An 18,696-nucleotide genomic window follows, 5' to 3' on the forward strand; every position below is an offset into this window, starting at 1 on the left:
GGGGAGATGATTTTGAGTCGAGAGAAGAAGGGTGTTTGGCACCTTCCTCGTTCAGCGACGCCAACATACACCAACACGAAAAGACCGAGTCCAGAGATAGAAGGTAGGTACATACATGTACCTAGTAATGTAGGTGGGCTACAGGCTGTACGTAAGTAGCTGTTACCTTTTGCGAACCTCGATCTGGAGATTGAAGGAAAGTGCGTGGGAGGTAGTCGAGGCTCGGATGCATCAGGGCAAGCAAGTATAAGGAAGAGCGACCACCAAGAGCGATCACAGGGAGGGAATCACTAGTGTTGTATTGGTATCGTTTCTACTATATGAGGATACCAGGAAAGCAAGATTAAGCAGATATTAAGCAATAATCTATGACCCCTACCAAGGTGCGATCCATACCAAACGCCTCTTGAGCATGAAAAGGAAATTTGGTCAGGATAACAAAGACCTAATAAAACATGGATGATAGAGAGTGCTGGAAACAAGATCATGTCCTCGCGACGCGGATATGGGTATACTTAGCGCCTGCATCCTGATAAATCTAATCGACAAATTCCAACCAGGGAAGTAAATTACTGGGAAGCCATGTCAGTTTCGGCATATTCGAGCCATTGCCCTGAAAGAGACTTCTTCCAGAAACGCACAGCACCATCATCACCCGAAGAGATCAGACAATCTCCTATTAGAATTTAGACGTCTAAACATAGTACCGTGAGGGAGGGATTGCATTACTTACCGGCGTAGGAAAAGCCCACTTGCCATACATCAAGGTGCTTGCTATCAATACAGGCGACTTCCTTGTAAGAATGTTTGAAATTGGAATCGTCTGTTGCCGCACGGTCGGATAGCGAGGCAGGGGCATGATTTGCCAGAGCTGATCCAATTCCAGACTGGGCTTGCGTACGCACTGATAGCGACTGTGAGGCGGATCGAGAATGATTACCATTTTGTTTCTTGGTCTTGGTTTCGGACGGGGATGTGTAGACCTCAAATACACGAATGAATCCGTCTTTGCAACCGCTCGCAATCAGATCGTATCCGCGAACCGAGCCATTGGCCCAGGAGATGTCCCGGACCAGTCCACCATGGCCACTTAGCTCGATCGCATGGTAAAAGCGCCGATTGGCATCGGTGCGGTACACTTTGACACTGTCCATAGCTGCCACCACCAGAGAAAGGCTTTTCCTGTCCCAGGATGGCGAGACTGAATGGGTGATGTCCGTAGGGTCGTGGTGAAACTGGACCTTGAAGCTCGTTTCCTCCCCTCTCTGAGGCGCACTACAGACACGGAATTGATCCAAGGGCTGCCAATCGGCAAGGGTGTCCGGGCTGACCGGCTCCATTACCATTAGATACCCGTCGCGCGTGATTACCGCGAGCCACGACTCGAGATCGATGTTGCGAAAGTCAATGGAGACAAACGGGTGGCGCTGCGGCGCTGTCATGCGAAAGATGGATCTAAAACGCCGGCCCGAGTTGAGAGGCTGCGTAACATCCTCTTGCCATATCTTGCATTTCATATCTTCCCCAACGCTGCCAATGTGCTGGCCAGTGAAAGGTCCATTCCAAGTCGCCTAAACAGTCTATCGTCAACACAAAGCCAGTTTCTGCGGTCGGTGTTAAGACAGCTTACATCGCGGATTTCCGCGTCATGGGCGCGCCATGTATCTACTAATCGCCATTCTCCATCTTTCTGGTCCCAAACCTTCATGCGGTGGTCGGTCGAAGCCGTTAGGATGCGATTGCCATAAAAGTTGAACTTGGTGACTGACACCAGGTCACGATGACCGGCATCGAAATCCGCGAAACCGGACATGGATGTGGTATGCGAACCCGGGATTTCACCCCCAATTAGATGGGCGAAACAACCAGCCTCACAGCCACCGCCCTTGACACAGGATGAGACACGTCGACAGTCAGCTGGGAGCTGGAGGGGTAGTAATTCAGGGTTGGGGGTGTGATGCTGATGCTTTTGGCCTATCCATGCGTCTCCGATAGCACCCCTTCTCCAATTGTATCAGAAAATTGCACATGCATGTGAAGCACTGGGTTTGTTGGGATTGCTGCTGGTTTGTCACGCAGTCATCCATTCATTGATTACCTAACACAGCTGTTATCTGATGCACATGTGCCTGATCCGCTCACACCGCCTTCTTAAAGACACCGGGCGGTGGAGGTACGTCGGCAAAACGAAATGCGTCGTACGCCTTTCTCCACCATTCCCTAATGCCACCTTGCCATTCTTCGTAGTCTTTTTAAACACATGCTGGAGACTTGTCAATATTAATTCTCGGGGGTGTAAAGCCGGTATGCTGATACTGTCTCGCCCGCGATGACCTTAGTCAATTCGAGCTCTCTCTCCCACCAGGAGGCCTGGCGCCTCTTCCTCTTGGTGGCAGTATGCGTCGGCACCTTGTCCAATACATTTCAAGGCGAAGGTGCACCCCTGATCGCGTCGATTGCCTTCAGTGGCATTGCGTTTGCTGTGACATTCAGTATGATCCGTTGGCTCGGGCCTACTTTCCTCAAAGCAGGGCTGAAGGGGAAGGATATGGCCAAACCGAAAAGGCCCGAAATGTATGTGCTTCTATCTGCTCGCCGATCACCGTGCAATGGTCGCGAACGTGTTTTTGATCAGAATCATGGTGATTAATGTGTCTACGGCTCAGACCAGAGACTATGGGAGCTGTTTGCTCCATCGTATATCTCCTTGCGCTCATCTTCTTCATCCCCTTCGCATTCTACAAAGATATCGTCGCAGCGACCTCGGGGGGAGGTAATCGCGATGTTGTTATTGAAACCCAACACGTTGAACATGGTCGCATGCTACATCGGTTTCCTCATGGAAAGGTTTGCCATCCTCAACAGCAAATGACGCCTTCTGTATGCTAATAAGCAAACCGATAGCTTGCCTCCTACCTCTCCGGGTTGCTCTCTCTTCAGTGCATTGTTATTCTCGGGATCGGCGACGACTTGCTCGACATTCGATGGCGGCATAAAGTTCTCATCCCCGCATTCGGTGCGATCCCGATGCTTATCGTTTACTTTGTGGATTTTGGGGTCACGCATGTGGTTGTGCCCGTTCCTCTGCAGCCCTATCTGGGACCGTTCATTGATCTCGGATGGCTGTATTACGCATACATGGCTGCTGTGGCCATCTTTTGTCCCAACTCAATCAACATGTTGGCGGGGGTCAATGGAGTGGAAGTTGCCCAGTCGCTCGTGATAGCAGTCTTGCTGATTGCGAATGACGCACTGTACCTTGCGCCGGTGACGCCCTACCCGCATCCTGCGACTGACTCGCATCTGTTCTCGTTGTACTTTCTCCTGCCATTTGTTGGAGTATCTTTGGCCCTTCTATGCCACAACTGGTACCCCTCCAAGGTTTTTGTCGGGGATACGTACTGCTACTTTGCAGGAATGGTCTTTGCTGTCGTCGGCATTCTCGGCCACTTCAGCAAAACACTGCTCCTTCTGTTCATCCCTCAGATCTTCAACTTCTTATACTCCACCCCTCAGCTGTTTCATCTGATCCCATGTCCACGCCACCGCCTTCCCAAGTTCAATTCCGTGACCGGGCTGCTGGATGCATCCGTGACGGAATGGACGATACCGCCTGCGCCACTGATTGCCGCCGCATTGGAACTCCTGCACAAGCTGCGCCTGGTGCGCGTCACCAGAAACGAGAATGGACAAATCTTGCAGTCCACGAATCTTACTATTCTCAACCTGTGGCTCGTTTGGATGGGACCGCTAAGAGAAGATCGGCTCGCGTTGAGCATGGTTGGTCTGCAGACTGTGTGCGGGCTTCTAGGGCTTTTTGTGCGACACCGTTTAGCTCTGCTTGTTTTCCGCGAGGACAACCGGGCGTTCAATTATGTATAGATGCCGATGACTCTCGGCCTGTATAGATTGGTATCGGTTTCGAGCATAGACTTATCCAATATCCTTTTGTCCACTGTCCAAAGAAGCAAAGTCCCTATAGTCCTGGCCAAGGATGTCTGTAGTTCATGAGTAGTAATGATACGATACGCCAATGCACCAACTGACCGCCCGACCCACAGTGACGGCGCAAAAGAGCTCCAAACTGGATCGGCCCAGAATTCCCAGCTGGCCGGACGCCCGACGGGATCTAACCAGAACACCCCAGCCTTTCCCTCTTTTGGTTGAGTAGCGCCGTTCATAGTGAAATGTTCCCGGATATGATGACATTCGCAGGGAGTCGTCTCCATAATAGTGAGGTACAAACACCACGCCTATTCTGTGCAACTCTAAAGTGATTTTTGAAGGAATTTGCTGCATGTCGGGCTAAACGTTGTGCCTAAGAGTCATTCCTACTTAGTAAAGGAAGGAGTCATTCATTGCTAGGGAAATTTCGAATCAGACACGGTCGGTTAGTCACACTACCGTCGCTAACCGCCCCACCCCCGACATCGGACCCCACTGCCCCCAGAAAATTCGGTGCCGTCCAATCGGCAGAGGGCCATTGGGTGCTGACCACCGAGACCGGCGTTGCCCCTCGGCGGGCGGCGGTGCGACATCGCGGCGGGCGCTGCTGTTAAAACCATCTCTTGTCTCTTCTTGCTTTTCTGCTCATCATTAAATCATCCTTCACCTTTGTCTCGCGTGCCTTGTGCAAGCTCTTCTATACTCTCGCCCGCCTCATCCAGCTGCACAGTCACCTCTTTGTCCTTACACATCTCCCTCGATCCTCGCCCCTCATGCCCGGCGTCGATAAAAAGCTCAAGACCTTGTATGACAAGGTCCTGGACCACCACATTGTCAACGAGCAGGAAGATGGCACTCTCCTGATCTACATCGACAGACACCTGGTTCACGAAGTGACGTCCCCACAGGCCTTTGAGGGTCTCGAGAACACCGGTCGTCAAGTCCGCCGGCCGGACTGCACTCTGGTGACCGTTGACCACGTACGTCACTCTTCTTTCCTACAAAAGTCCCCGGACCCCCTGTGATGTATGACAAAAACTGACTCGAATGCTTCTTTTGCAGAACATCCCCACCTCGTCCAGAAAAAACTTTAAGAACGTCGAAGAGTTCATCCAAGAGAACGACTCCCGTCTGCAGGTGACCACCCTCGAGGAAAATGTGAAGAAGTTCGGCCTCACCTACTTCGGCATGGGCGACAAGCGCCAAGGTATCGTGCACATCATCGGGCCTGAGCAGGGGTTCACTCTGCCCGGCACCACCGTCGTCTGCGGTGACAGTCACACCTCCACGCACGGCGCCTTCGGCTCGCTGGCTTTCGGTATCGGCACCAGCGAGGTCGAGCATGTCCTCGCCACACAGACCCTCATCACCCGCCGGAGCAAGAACATGCGCATCCAGGTCGACGGCGAGCTCCCCGCGGGCGTCACCAGCAAGGACGTCGTCCTCCACATCATCGGCATCATCGGCACGGCCGGCGGTACCGGTGCGGTCATCGAGTTCTGCGGGTCCGTGATCCGCGGCCTGAGCATGGAGGCGCGGATGTCCATGTGCAACATGTCCATTGAGGGCGGTGCTCGTGCTGGCATGATCGCCCCCGACGAGGTCACCTTCGAGTACCTCAAGGGCCGTCCCCTGGCGCCCAAGTACGACAGCGCCGAGTGGAAGAAGGCCGTCAGCTTCTGGAAGAGCCTGGCCTCCGACGAGGGCGCCCACTACGACAAGACCATCATCATCGACGGCAAAGACATCATCCCCACCATCTCGTGGGGTACCTCCCCGCAGGACGTGATTCCCATCACCGGCGTGGTGCCCAGCCCCGACGACTTCCAGGACGATGCCCGCAAGCTGGCCTGCAAGCGCGCCCTTGAGTACATGGGTCTGACCTCGGGCACCCCCATGAAGGACATCGACGTCGACAAGGTCTTCATCGGATCCTGCACCAACGCCCGCATCGAGGATCTCCGCGCCGCCGCCAAGGTCGTCCGCGGCAAGAAGATCGCCGCCAATATCAAGCGCGCCATGGTCGTCCCCGGCTCCGGTCTGGTCAAGCAGCAGGCCGAGTCCGAGGGGCTGGACAAGATCTTCGTGGACGCGGGTTTCGAGTGGCGTGAGGCCGGCTGCTCCATGTGCCTGGGCATGAACCCGGATATTCTCTCCCCGCAGGAGCGCTGCGCCAGTACCTCCAACCGCAACTTCGAGGGCCGCCAGGGCGCCGGCGGCCGCACCCACCTGATGTCGCCCGCCATGGCCGCCGCCGCCGCCATCGTGGGCAAGCTGGCGGACGTTCGCGAGCACCTGGTCTCCAGCCCCGTGCTGAGCAAGGCTCACACGGCCGTCGACGTCGAGGAGCCCGCGCACCACGAGGACCCCAGCAGCGAGAGCGAAGCGGAACGCATCAATGACCAGCCCGGCGACAACGAGCCCCACACCAACACCATCGCGAGCAGCGGCGCCTCAGGCAGCAGCGCCGGCCTCCCCAAGTTCACGACTCTGAAGGGCATCGCGGCGCCGATGGACCGCTCCAACGTCGACACGGACGCGATCATCCCCAAGCAGTTCCTCAAGACGATCAAGCGCACGGGGCTGGGCAGCGCGCTCTTCTACGAGCTCCGCTACAAGGACGGGGCCGAGATCCCCTCGTTCGTGCTCAACCAAGAACCCTACCGCGGCGCCAAGATCCTGGTGGTCACCGGACCCAACTTCGGCTGCGGCAGCTCCCGCGAGCACGCCCCCTGGGCGCTGCTGGACTTCGGCATCAAGTGCGTCATCGCCCCGTCCTTCGCCGACATCTTCTTCAACAACACCTTCAAGAACGGCATGCTCCCCGTCGTCATCTCCGATGAGGCCGCGCTGGCCAGGATCGCCGCCGAGGCCACCGCCGGCCGCGAGGTCGAGGTCGACCTCGTCAACCAGCAGGTCAAGGACGCCCAGGGCGCCGTCCTGGCTGCCTTCGACGTCGACGCCTTCCGCCGCCACTGCCTGATCAACGGCCTCGACGACATTGGCCTCACCCTGCAGATGGAGGACAAGATCCAGGCCTTCGAGGCCCACCGCTCCCGAGAGACCCCCTGGCTCGACGGCAGCGGCTACCTCAAGCGTGGCAAGCGCGCCGGTGGTGGTGGTGGCGCCACCATGATCCAGGCCGCCCCCGTCCCCAAGACGAATCGGGGAGACGTCAAGGGTGAGCCTTTGGAGTGGTAGGACCCTATCTTGGGGGCCTTCTCTTCTCTTTTCTTTCGAACTTTCGGATACACGTTCTTGTCACGACAATACCATAATGCAGCTTTTTCTCTTTTATTTTTCCCTCTCATTTTTTCACTCTTCTTCCTTTCGGGTCTTCTTTTCTGTTGTTGCCTCGCAAATCCAAAAACAGCTATATATCACTTGGTGCTTCTCGGGCTTATGTTGTTGATTGCCCCCGGTCTGGGACTTAAAAGGACACTGGGAGGGAAATGAAATAGACAGGAAATAATTAATTTTCAAATCTCCAAACGACACCATTCCAATTCCACTTCCTTTCTTCACTTGCGTAAAGCGTAACGTGTAGGTTTCACCAAGGACGCTGTTCTCAACGTCCATCCCCGCCTCCCTAAGCTCCTTACATCGGTGTGCAGGATGAGCACCTACGGCCGACTACGGCCAATGAGAAAGCGCGCAAGAAGCAAAGCGACGTAGCCACTCAGAAATCATTCATTTGTGTATATCCAGTTCAAATGATCACAGTTTTCGAAATCCATCCAACCAGGCTACTCTCTTGAAGTAGTTCGTAATCCAAGCCATATCCTCCAGCCCCAGAGTTAGCTTATCGTCTGGCAACCAATTACCTAAGAGAAAACATAAAACAAAACAAAAGATCAACATATCCCAAATTAAGCATATTAGTTTTTAAATATTCGGAAAAAAGCAACCCAACAGGAAAACATCCATTCAAATTCGCAAGTGAACCAAAAAAAAGCAAAGAACTCGGCCAACTTGCCGAGCAGATAATTGAATCGACTGAAGGCTCTCTCTAGATAATAGCAGAAAACAAAGACATCGGGAAGAGTACCATGCAAAAACATTCAAGCAAACCAAAAACAGAATCTCCAAAAGATGCAAACTTCATGTTCATGGCTAATAAATCAATGAGCGTAACGACATTCGAAGCGGAGAGGGCATAACCATAATAAACATCTGCATCAAAAACAAGCATTGACATCGTAGAAAGAATGTGGGGAATCACGTATATGGGATATATATACGTCGACTGGGTAGTGAGGAATATGATGTGAGGTGGCTCGACTCGACACCAGGCAACTATCGAAGGAATGTTCAAACGTGTCAAGTCGAAAGGAATTGTAAAAGGAGAAGAGAAACAATAATGTACAAGGCGAAGAGGGTGTGGGAAGGGGCAGGGTAAGCGTGGAGGTAGATGTGCGGGTTTAGGGATTTCTCTATGCCATATGTTTTTTTGTTTGTCGCGCATGTCCTTAGTTTGGTCGAGAGATAGTCACTGGACCTTGATGGCCCTGGTAGATCACCACCAGAGCTTAGGGTTTCGTGAGCTGCTCTTTACGGAAGAACATGAGGTATCCAGCACTGACATTCTGTTAGTCGTGATTCTTATCATTCCATCAGAGACAAATAGACGTACCAGATGAGAAGTTGGAAGAAAAGCGCAATCCAGAACCAGGCATTAGCAATCGAGCTAACTCCGGCTGTGATATCCGGCGATATTGGGCCCGGGCCGATCTTATTTGGCCCAAATGCTCTTGCGCAGATTGTGGCGATAGATCCCAATACCTGAGACGCAAGAAGCGTGAAGCAGATGTGCATCCTGGTCATGGTTTGCAACAATATCATACCGAACCCTAACCCTTGTATGGAATCCAACACTCCGAGCCACAGCCATACAGCCCGCGACACGAGCGCACCGCTTGTGTAGCTACCGGCCCAGGGAAGGAATAAACCAATACCTGATACACCCCACCATATCTGTGCCCAGCGCGGTGCACCTAGGCCGCATGCAAAGACTGGAAGGATCCAGCTATGCGTTTTCGAGAGATAGCCGAATAGGAAGAGCCAGGCGGCCCAAATGAATCCGAAGAAGACCACGCAGAGCACTCCTACCTCCCAGGGCTTGGCGTGGGCAGAACTCCAGAGGACTGCAAAAAAATTAGCGTCTGTACAACTGTTCCATCCAAGTCTACTTACAGCTCCAATTGCGTCCATACGGTGCACTGAGGAAGAAATTCGAGACGATGACGACCACGAAGTTCCAGAGAATAATCTTGCGCCGGAATACAGACTGGTAGAACGAGGGCACTTTACCCGGGGTCTGGTGGTAGTAGCTCGGAAGGCCGAAGAATAGCAGCAAACCAATAGCCCAAAGGAAGGCAGCGATTGGAAGACAGATAGCCCTAAAAGTCTGTCAGTGATTGACTTCGGAGTGCGCACTGAGGAAACATACGTCATCTTCCAGGTGTTTGTGATATCACCCTGAACATTTGTAGCACCACTTTCAACGGCCTGAGAAATGGCTGTACCCCAATACCACAGACCAATGATATAGGCCTGCTGACATCCTTGAATTATACATGCCCGGAACACCCATTCCTTGACCGGTGCACCGTTCTCATCGCCAAAATTCAGCGCAAAGAACAGCGAGCCGCTGGCCGAGGCCGCAGCGTAAACGCCTGCGCCAACATTCTGAATCCAACCGCGAGCAAATGCATCCGTCTCAAAATGTGCCACTCCGATGATGACGAAAGAGAGACCGTACAAGAGCCAAGGAAGCGACAGAACAAAGACCGACTTGAATGATCGGAAGAAGAACCACCAGACAATGGAAGCCACGAGGTAAACTGTTGCAATACCATAGAGTTTTTCTGCTGTTTCTCCTACTTCCCCTGTGAGTAGTGTGATCTGATAAGAGTTGGCAGCGATAATCTGGCCGAGACCAAGGAAGAAGGAATATAGAGGCCAGTCACCAATCCGGATTTGCATCCATTTGCGAAGACCGGACGGAGGAACATAATCGTTCCCTAGGAGGAACTCATCCTTCTCCCTGCGCTCAGGGCTTCTGCTTTCTTGCGAGCCCATCTCATCAGCCCTGACTGAACTCATAGGTGAATTGTTGTCCATCTTCGCATTGAAGACAGAAGAGGCGGGCGATTGATTGCGGCCAAGTCTGGCATCTCTGAACCTATCAAACCACTTCTTCTCACTCTTCATGAGGTACTCCTCAATGCAGAGCTGAGATTCCGAGTTTGAACCATTCAGATTCTCTAGCCTCTTCTCAAACGCCTTGTAGTACTCGCCAGTGCTGTCAGTGAAAAATGGATCGACCTTCTGCAACTTGTAGTCTTTCTTCTCGCCAATGATGGTATCAACGGAAAGAACAGAGGCACTGCTGAGTCTGTTACCGGGCTCGTTGGCATATTGTCTCACGGGAGATACCAGAGCTTCTTCGGGCTCTGGACTTCCGGGGCTGGTTGTAGTTAGTATGGGCCTAGGCGTAAGCGAGCTTTGACTGGATTGTCTGCGACTGAAGAAGTCCCTAGGCGGCGTTTGTCGGGGCATGTCCAGTTGAGGGGTTGCATCGTTTCTGCGCCCTTCCTCTGCTTGTTCAGGCGTGAGTGTGTACTCCTCCTCGCCGTAGTAGCTGGGGATGAAGTCGTCGTCACTACTCTCCTCGGTGTTTGAATTGTTGGCAGGATCTTCGTGGCCCATGCTTCTCCTCAAACGACGGCGACCCCGACGAACGAGATGACCGGGTCCGGACCGTACACCAAGCGACAGCGTTCTGCTTAATCCTGATTTGGGTTTCTCGTTGGCGCCTGGGCTCGGGTCACGACTATACACAATTGTGTTTCGCTGCTGTGGTCCGTACGCACTCAAACGGTTGATATTAGAATAACTTCCCTCGCGCGAGTGGGTAAGAGGGGGAGTTTGTACTCCACTGGGAGTAATAGCTCCGGAAGAGGCAATGGTAGGCGTCATAAGACCACTCGGCGTGTTGTATCCAGAAGGCGTCAGTGGCTGGCTGTTTGACTTGGACAGGCCCTTGCTATGAATCCGCATGGCAGTCGACTGGAGAATTTCTAAATCCTCCACCCATTGTGCGACAGGGAACCGTTGCTTTGCAGACCGCGCGCGCATCTTTGCCCGAACTTGGGGTTTCGAGTTCAATGCACTTGCAATTGCAAGCTTGAATTGGTGCAGCAGGTGAGACGTTGTTGTCGATTCAATATTATACCACCAACCAGGCATCTGGCCAAGACCGCCCACACGAGCTCCAATACCGAGGGCTCCTTTCCGGCCAAATTCCACCGCAACAAGTCCAAAAGGTTCATCACGAGACGGAATCAACGCGAACTCAGCTCCAGAGAAGATATATGGTGGAAGTGCTGTAAACTCAGGCTTGGAGAATACTCGCCCAGGGTATACCTTCATCATCTGATCAAGCTTTAATGCAGCGAATTTACCATAGAGATCGATAACCGGCCCGACACAGATCAGCTGAACATTCGGCCGTGCTTCCAAGACAGCAGGCATCACATCAGCGATGAGATCCACTCCTTTTTGCATAGACCACCGCCCCACGAAGACCAAAAGATCTGCGTTGGGATTCTGCTCCAGACCTGCCCATTCCTGTGCCTGCCGTTTCAATTCGCCTCTGCTTGCCTCGTAGAGAGGATCAACTTCGATTTCACTGTCCTTGGGGAGTTGCTTGTTCCATTCGCCTGTGTCAGAAGGATCGGGATTTGGCAGATTTCCCACCTTCTTCAAACCCCAGAAGATTGGATAGCGAGCATATGACCGCTTGCCGTACTTACGAGAAACACCAACAGCACCGAAGCCCTGCTGGTGGACACGAAGATAGCTTGCACCCGCGTGAAGCATATTGAAAACCTCGCCGAATTGGACGTAACGGCGTGCTGTATAGATATCGAGGTTGAAAACTGAGCAGACTTCGTCTCTCTCTTTCTGAGTACGCATGGGCCAAAGTCCCTGGAACTCAGCGTTGTGAAGCGAAAGGCAGACTGGGACGGTTTGTGGAAGCAGGTAGAGCGGAGCAATTGAGCCATGATAGTCATTGATGTGGTATAGATCAATCCGGAAACGTTTAATGGCTTCAGCAATGCACTGATTCCAAGCAGAGTAGTAAATTGCGCTGTCCAGGTCGTCCATACGAGCAGGGTATGGTTCCGCCTTTGATTGTTGGCGGAACACCGGTGCATCAAGAAGAACGTATGTAATGTTCTTGATCACATGGTATTGAACCTTGACTTCGTACGAATTACCAAGTACCGTCACGAACATCGGATCCGCTGGCTGATCAACCGGGTATTCGACACCACCAACACATGGCACGACCCAGATCAAGTTTTGCTGCCCAAGATGCTTTCCCATCAGCTGGGCCATGACACCAAGGCCGCCAATCTTGATCTTGATGCCCCAGTCCTCGATATCGTACTCCATGGTCGCAATCAGCGTAGTTCGTGTACGCGAGGCGGCGGCACCGAATGCAGAGGTACTTTGCAGAAATCCAGACTTGTTCGCAAAGCGAATCAGAGGATTCGATGATTGGCCATCTCGGGAGCCCTTATTGCCGAGGATCATGCCCAGGAATGACTTCTTCTCCATCACTCCGACCTGATTGAACTTGACTTGGTAGAAGGATTTCATGAAGGCATAAACCACAGCAATCGCGGTCAAAATCGGGACTACCCACAAAATGATGTAGATGATCATCTGAGCGATTCTTGATCCGGTGGGCACCAGATTGATCTTCATAGTGCCATCATCGACTTTGACATTCCAAACCAAGTAAGGCGACGGAGGAATATCTGTGATGTTGACAGACAATTTGCTGAGGGAGGACGGAGGCATGCGATCCAAGACTCCATCGCCATCAACGTCACCGAACACGAAACTTTCGTCGGGTTTTCCATCCGGGTTCATGCCCCAGACGTTGAACTGACCCTGTGCGGGATATTCGGCGATGACTCGGAAGTTCCAGAAACCATCACTGTCCTGCTTGGCGACGTTGTTCAGTCCTGCGTCGTATCCGTACTGATTGTAGGGTCCGTTGAAGAAAAGGTGCGGAAAGCGTCGCGCAGGACCATTCCAGTCATAGTCACCCTCTTGGACGTAGTCGCTGCTGCCAGTTAACTGACTCCAGTACTCAACTCGCACATGCTTTCCTTGCCACTTCTGCTTGTCCGTTCCGGACCAAGGCAATTCATCGATGGTAGCGTTGCCTCCAGTGTAGTTCATCCAAGCGGAGAAAGAGCTACCCCAATTCGTTGAATAACGCCATTTGTTAGCACCCGCCGCCCTGTGTTGGACATAGAGAGTTCCGTTCTCATGTCCGTGCATAAGATCCGTTGTGTAATTGGCAGAGGTGAAAACAATCGGATTGTTACTTTGACCGACACGGAAAAGAAAGTGATCTGTAGATTGTGTGGATTTGCTACCAGACCCGGTAGCATTCTTCACAGTCAAACGATGAACGCCGTTGTAAACCCCAGTCAGCTTCGCCGACCAAGACCAAGCGCTGGGCAGCTGAGCAACATATTGGGTGTCGTTAGCGGTCATGGTCTGGCAATCGACGCTGCCTTTGTCGATGGATGGCGTTTTGCCGGACTCAGTCTGCGAGGTGAATGAAATAGCCTTCGTTACAGCGTCACAGTCCATTGCTGTAGAGAACTCGATGCTCACATTGATATCCTCGGATTCACCGGTGGCTACCGTGGAAAGCAAGGGAGCATCATGCCCGGGGTTAAACTTGGTAATCATGGGGCGGGGATCGACAAACTGTGCCTTTGGAACATAAGCCCTGAATTCGAATGGTTTCAAGGTGATGCTGTCCAGACATCCATTGAGCTCCTTCGAGCCGTTCAAATGAAGTGCTTTAGGACCAGACTTCAAGGTGTGTTCGTCGAATGGGTAGAAGAGGTTCTTGACGGTGGTCTTCGTTGTGAATGGCGAAATTAAGGCGCTGGCATTGCTTCCGCAATCGAACTTGTACTCCACAGTCTTGTTGTCATTTTGGTAGACAAGCCAAACTGGCATGTTACCACCCTCATCGCCTAGATTCTGCAGACTAGAGACTCTGTCTCTCAGAATCGACCACATTCCCGTCTCCGTAGCTGTGCCATTCGATCCTGGGTAAACGATATCCCGTGTCTGCTTTGAGAGGGTCTGCAGGGAGTAGCCATCGTTGAGGATAGGAAATTCTTGTCGTAGTTGATACATATGCTTGATAATATTGTGAACAGGATGGGAAGGATCGCGGTGATCATACGCCACCTTTGGGTCGTGACAGCCCTGTCGGCCCTGTTCAATAGGCCAGTCATAATACTGGGTCGCATCAAGAGCCCAACAGCCGTGAGTTCTCCAGGCTGTGGCAGGTGACATGGCTTGCCGTCCATAAACATAGTTATCTGCCGTGGCATCCAAAATGTAGAAGGCTTGCTCTTCTCCCCAAAGCAGCAGCGGGATTCCTGGCATTTGCAGAGTCGTGATGAACAGACCCAAAAGGTTCCGCTCCACACCGTACTGAATAGCCGGCCAACGAAACACATCTTGGTTTGTAGTGCCGTACATGTGTCTCGGGTCGAATTTGCCGGTTTCAGCATTGATTAAATCGTTGCTCTGCACCATGATATTCCATGAGTCGACCCAGTCAAGAGGAGTATCATAACCGGCCGCGAGATTACCGCTCATACCCAGGAAGCGTGTGAGTGTGCGATAAACCGAATAATGGAAAGCGGCACCGTCAAGAGCCTGGAGGTCATTCTCACGCAGGAAATACTGCTGGCTAGACTTGTTCGTCATGGCCATCGCATCCATAGCAGATTTTGGATACTGGTTCGGTTGTCTTCCTCGCCCCAGGTAGATTGAGCCGAAATTGTTACCACCAGTGATTTCACCAGGTAGGAAAAAATTGTTCTTTCCGACACTGCGAGCACACTCTCGGTAGTGGCTTGATATATCTCCGAGGGCATCCACAGTAGACTGAGTTGCCTTGTCGTAACGGAAGCCGTCAATATCAAGAGCCTTGATAATGTTACAGGAGTGGACTTTGATCCGCTCTCTAACGCCGGGATGCCATTCACGAAGACGGTCTTGAACGGACGCGAACTTCGCCAGCTCACGCTGCCAATCAGGGTATACACCGAAGGCCTCCCTATCACCGTATTGATCGAAATCACTGTTATAACATCCAACGAGCTCATCACGAACGCTTTGATCCACGGGATAACCGGTTTCGTTCCAGAAGCGAGGGTAGTCGCAAGTATCGTTGTAGTTGTTTCCGGGGCGGAAGTCCACATACTGGCGTTCAGATTTCCAGATAGTCTGGTGTTCTTTAACTGAGAATGGCGTCGTCACGTTCAAGTAATTCTCAAAACCGATCAAATCACCCAAGCTAGAGTTTCGTCAGTCCGTTCATGCTTGAGGAAACTGTCCGAGCAAGTCTTCTCACTTACGTTGCGATAGTGTTGTCGAAGAGGACATACATCCCCCGCTTGTGGATTTCATCGATGGCGTTTCTCCAGGTTTGAATGGTACCATAATGTTGATCGAGGAGCGTGGTATCAAGAGCAGAGTAGCCGTCCGATCCCCAAGGCTGATTCATTAATATAGTACCTGCGAGATAGATACCCTGTGTTGCAACGTTAGTTCTTCTTGTGCCTCGAAGCAGAAAAGACAGATTGTCAATCGGTAGAAGAAGGCATCGAACCTTGATTCCCAAGCCTTGTAGGTAGTCCAACGTGTCTACCAGCCCAACCGCGTCACCACCATGGCGCATTTGAGTAGAGTCCAGGTCATGTTCGAAGAGGGTGCCGTTGATATTATCGTTCGTGGGGTCACCATTGACCCACCGGTCAACGAAGAGTGTGTAGAAAGGGAACCGCCAGTTCTTCGGAGAAGGTGTATACTTGTGGCCCGGCCATGACGGGGCTGTATACTCGGCCGGATTGGTCGTGTCGTTGTTCACGTTCAAGTTGTAGTCAACCAAGGATTCTTCATAGGGCCAGCCTGAGACTGTGGCTGCGAGCAGTGCTGCCACACAGCCGGAAACCCCCCACTTCATTGTCGACGGTTAATCGAATAAACCGTTTTCTTTTCCCGTTCGTTCTATATACTCGACATAAGTCCGGATCAATGAACAAGTCTTGTAAGAAGGAGAATATCAAGACAACTGTTCGGGTCGAGGGGTCTCGTGGCAGGGGGGGAAAGTCTGCTCAAAAGTATCGTAGCTTGTCTTCGTCCCTCTTTATGTTATTGGAAATCTATCCAAGAGTGATGATAGCGAATGAGGATTGAGAGATAAAACAAGGAGGAGTGGCAGAGAAACCCACACTAGATGCAGCTGCTGTGGCGGCAACGCAAGAATAGAATAAACATTTATGTGGAATTGAAAAAAAAAAAGAAAAGGAAGAAAATGGCGAAGAGAGCAATATGCCCGAGTATATGTCCGATTTCTTGCAGGAAGAATAGATGTCCCAAGTGGATCTGTGAGAGGAAGCATGATCAACAATGATATACAGCCAGAGAGCGAGGAACCAATATCCAATATCATCTTATCGAGGAAAAAGAAACGAAGATCTTTACCCAGCAGACTCAAGCATCTGGCTGCTGCGGCTGCTTCCAAGCAAGCAAGCAAGCAATCAGCCAGCCAGATTGGCGGACATTTGGAGGGAGGCATTGCGGCGACCTGGATTGTGCTATGGGAGTTTGGGCCCATTTTCCCAGACCAGCCACCAGACTGGCTATGATGACTGGAGTCACATCATTCGTCATTGAACATGATTGAGTGCAGGAAGCCATTAGCTTTGATGGGAAGCTGGGGGGTGAGTAGTAGTGTAGTGTAGTGGAGGATATGATCGGAGACACGAAGCGAGGACGAAGCAGTTTCGTCCGAGCTTTGTGTTCGGTCTGGATGTTGGTAGGTTGGTAATGTGTACCAGTAACTTTATTAGCCGGTGGCTAAACTGTGCAGTGAGTAGGTAGAGTATACGATAGGTGAGTAGTAAGGTACAGTAATAGGCATCTAGTAGGGAGGTATGTAGTACTGTAGCTTTGTAGCTTTGTAGCTATACAGCTATGTGGTTATGTACTGTAATGTAGCTACAGTGGGGTATGTAAAAGTCAAACCGGTACTGGTAATCAAAACTGGCCGTGACCAAGCCCGTACCTTTGCCTCTTTGGGACCGAGTCGAAGAGTCAGTGCAGCGGAGCGGAAGCGCAAAGACCACTAGCGCTATCTAGGCAGGGCGATCATCTTCAAGGTTCAACTCAACTTCTGTCAGACACACCTGAAATGGAATCCAGAAAACCAGGCATTTGGTCTGATATATCAGATGCTTTATCGAAAACTGGACCCGACGCCTTGAACATGGACCTCGTTTTCACTACCCTCAGACCCCATCGTACATGCCGACCTCCCTTCGGTGTGTATCCTTCGAGGACAATCTCATGCAAGATATAACGCACGATTTGATAGTGCCTTTGATAGGACATGCCACCGGAGCTCACCCCAGTTCGTCTATCAGCAACTTTGCCGGGTTGTCGGTACGATAAGCTCACCCCGTTCGTTCAGAGCAAGGATAAGGATCTACTGAGTACATCCCACCTTGATGGCAGCGTCTCCTCACGACCGATCGAGAGTGTTCGATGCCTGCTGCCGGCTCACAGTACGCGCGTTCAAGTCTTGTTGTATACAACAACAAGAGCAAACGAACAATCCATCGATCCTTAGCTTTGCCTTCGAGTGTTCACCCCACCGAATTCAGTCAGATAGGCTCCAAGTCACGCCGGATAACGTTCCACAAGGCAGTTTGAAAACCAAGACAGAGAGGCAAGCAGGAAAGGCAACGACAAAACGGTAAACACAAAATAGATACATGCACGCTTCTGTCAAGCTGAGAGAGAAATATCGGCTTCCTCTGCTATAATTAAACTTCAATATATGCTGTCCACGCGGCGCAAACCTATCAGCAACAGCGACGTATCCACGCACCACTCCGTCGTTGCGACAAGATGGTATTTCTAATCGGCTAGCCAATCGCGACTGTACGAAGCCTCCGAACATCATCTCACAATCTTACGCGATGGTGAGCTCCGTTCATCAAGGATTTTGCTTCTTAAATATTTTTATCATTTCGCTGGTTTTTCTGAGTGGATAAGATTCGTCTTCGGTAAGCTAGATCTCAGGGTACTGCACACTCGCCAGACAGCCACCATGTAGACGGGGTAGCTCATAATGGTGTAACCGTTGCTCAACGGACATCCCGGGATGACCGAGAGAGAAGAGGCGCAACTTGTATTGGTGATACGCCTGGGGTCATTGCTGGTATGCAAAGCCTCAGGTCGAGCATCAGTTACAATGTTAAGCAGATCCTAAAAGGCTATTGGTGTTTTGGTCGATTTCTACAGATCAAAGCTCGGAGTAGTGGGCCCGTGTCAAGAAGCTCGGCCATCAGCCACTGCAAGCGACTGCTAAGAGCCGAACGTTGGAAGCGGTCGATCATGGAATTCACGGAAAGAAAAGCAATGATCTGAGAGCAGGAAGAAATCCATTTTCACGCGGTATCGTCACCGAAGAGGGGGAAAGTAAGAAACGGGGCGGTTCAAAACATGAGCACTACGTACCTAGCGATATATATCGTGTAAATTCGATCATTCCTGCTACGACGAACAATTTCATTGTCCCTTGCTTGTTGACTCGAGAAGAGCAAAACAAGAAATATGAGTACT

General features: G+C 51.7%; 4 protein-coding genes across 4 annotated transcripts; 2 read left to right on the forward strand and 2 right to left on the reverse strand.

Annotated features, from left to right (window-relative positions):
• Nucleotides 1–372: 372 nt before the first annotated feature.
• On the reverse strand, nucleotides 373–2,026 carry BO82DRAFT_357541 (putative nuclear pore protein (SEH1)). The gene is made up of 3 exons (XM_025636046.1): nucleotides 1,631–2,026; nucleotides 734–1,571; nucleotides 373–676 (listed from the first exon to the last, which is right to left on the reverse strand). The coding sequence occupies exons 1-3, from the start codon at nucleotides 1,811–1,813 to the stop codon at nucleotides 570–572; spliced, it is 1,128 nt and encodes a 375-aa protein (XP_025488324.1). The 5' UTR covers nucleotides 1,814–2,026; the 3' UTR covers nucleotides 373–569.
• A 223-nt stretch (nucleotides 2,027–2,249) lies between these two features.
• On the forward strand, nucleotides 2,250–3,957 carry BO82DRAFT_386057 (UDP-N-acetylglucosamine--dolichyl-phosphate N-acetylglucosaminephosphotransferase). The gene is made up of 3 exons (XM_025638227.1): nucleotides 2,250–2,574; nucleotides 2,667–2,847; nucleotides 2,905–3,957. The coding sequence occupies exons 1-3, from the start codon at nucleotides 2,330–2,332 to the stop codon at nucleotides 3,880–3,882; spliced, it is 1,404 nt and encodes a 467-aa protein (XP_025488325.1). The 5' UTR covers nucleotides 2,250–2,329; the 3' UTR covers nucleotides 3,883–3,957.
• Nucleotides 3,958–4,603: 646 nt separating this feature from the next.
• luA (3-isopropylmalate dehydratase LEU1) lies at nucleotides 4,604–7,455 on the forward strand. The gene is made up of 2 exons (XM_025632629.1): nucleotides 4,604–4,925; nucleotides 5,008–7,455. Exons 1-2 carry the CDS (start codon nucleotides 4,719–4,721, stop codon nucleotides 7,144–7,146), a joined length of 2,346 nt encoding a protein of 781 aa, XP_025488326.1. The 5' UTR covers nucleotides 4,604–4,718; the 3' UTR covers nucleotides 7,147–7,455.
• Nucleotides 7,456–8,240: 785 nt separating this feature from the next.
• On the reverse strand, nucleotides 8,241–16,030 carry ags2 (alpha-1,3-glucan synthase Ags2; the record flags this gene model as incomplete). The annotated part of the gene is made up of 6 exons (XM_025640195.1): nucleotides 8,241–8,523; nucleotides 8,579–9,089; nucleotides 9,139–9,344; nucleotides 9,395–15,361; nucleotides 15,423–15,598; nucleotides 15,677–16,030. The coding sequence occupies 6 exons, from the start codon at nucleotides 16,028–16,030 to the stop codon at nucleotides 8,475–8,477; spliced, it is 7,263 nt and encodes a 2,420-aa protein (XP_025488327.1). The 3' UTR covers nucleotides 8,241–8,474.
• Between the last annotated feature and the right edge of the window lie 2,666 nt (nucleotides 16,031–18,696).

Source organism: Aspergillus uvarum, assembly GCF_003184745.1.
Source record: "Aspergillus uvarum CBS 121591 unplaced genomic scaffold BO82scaffold_59, whole genome shotgun sequence".
In the NCBI taxonomy this organism is placed as follows: domain Eukaryota; kingdom Fungi; phylum Ascomycota; class Eurotiomycetes; order Eurotiales; family Aspergillaceae; genus Aspergillus; species Aspergillus uvarum.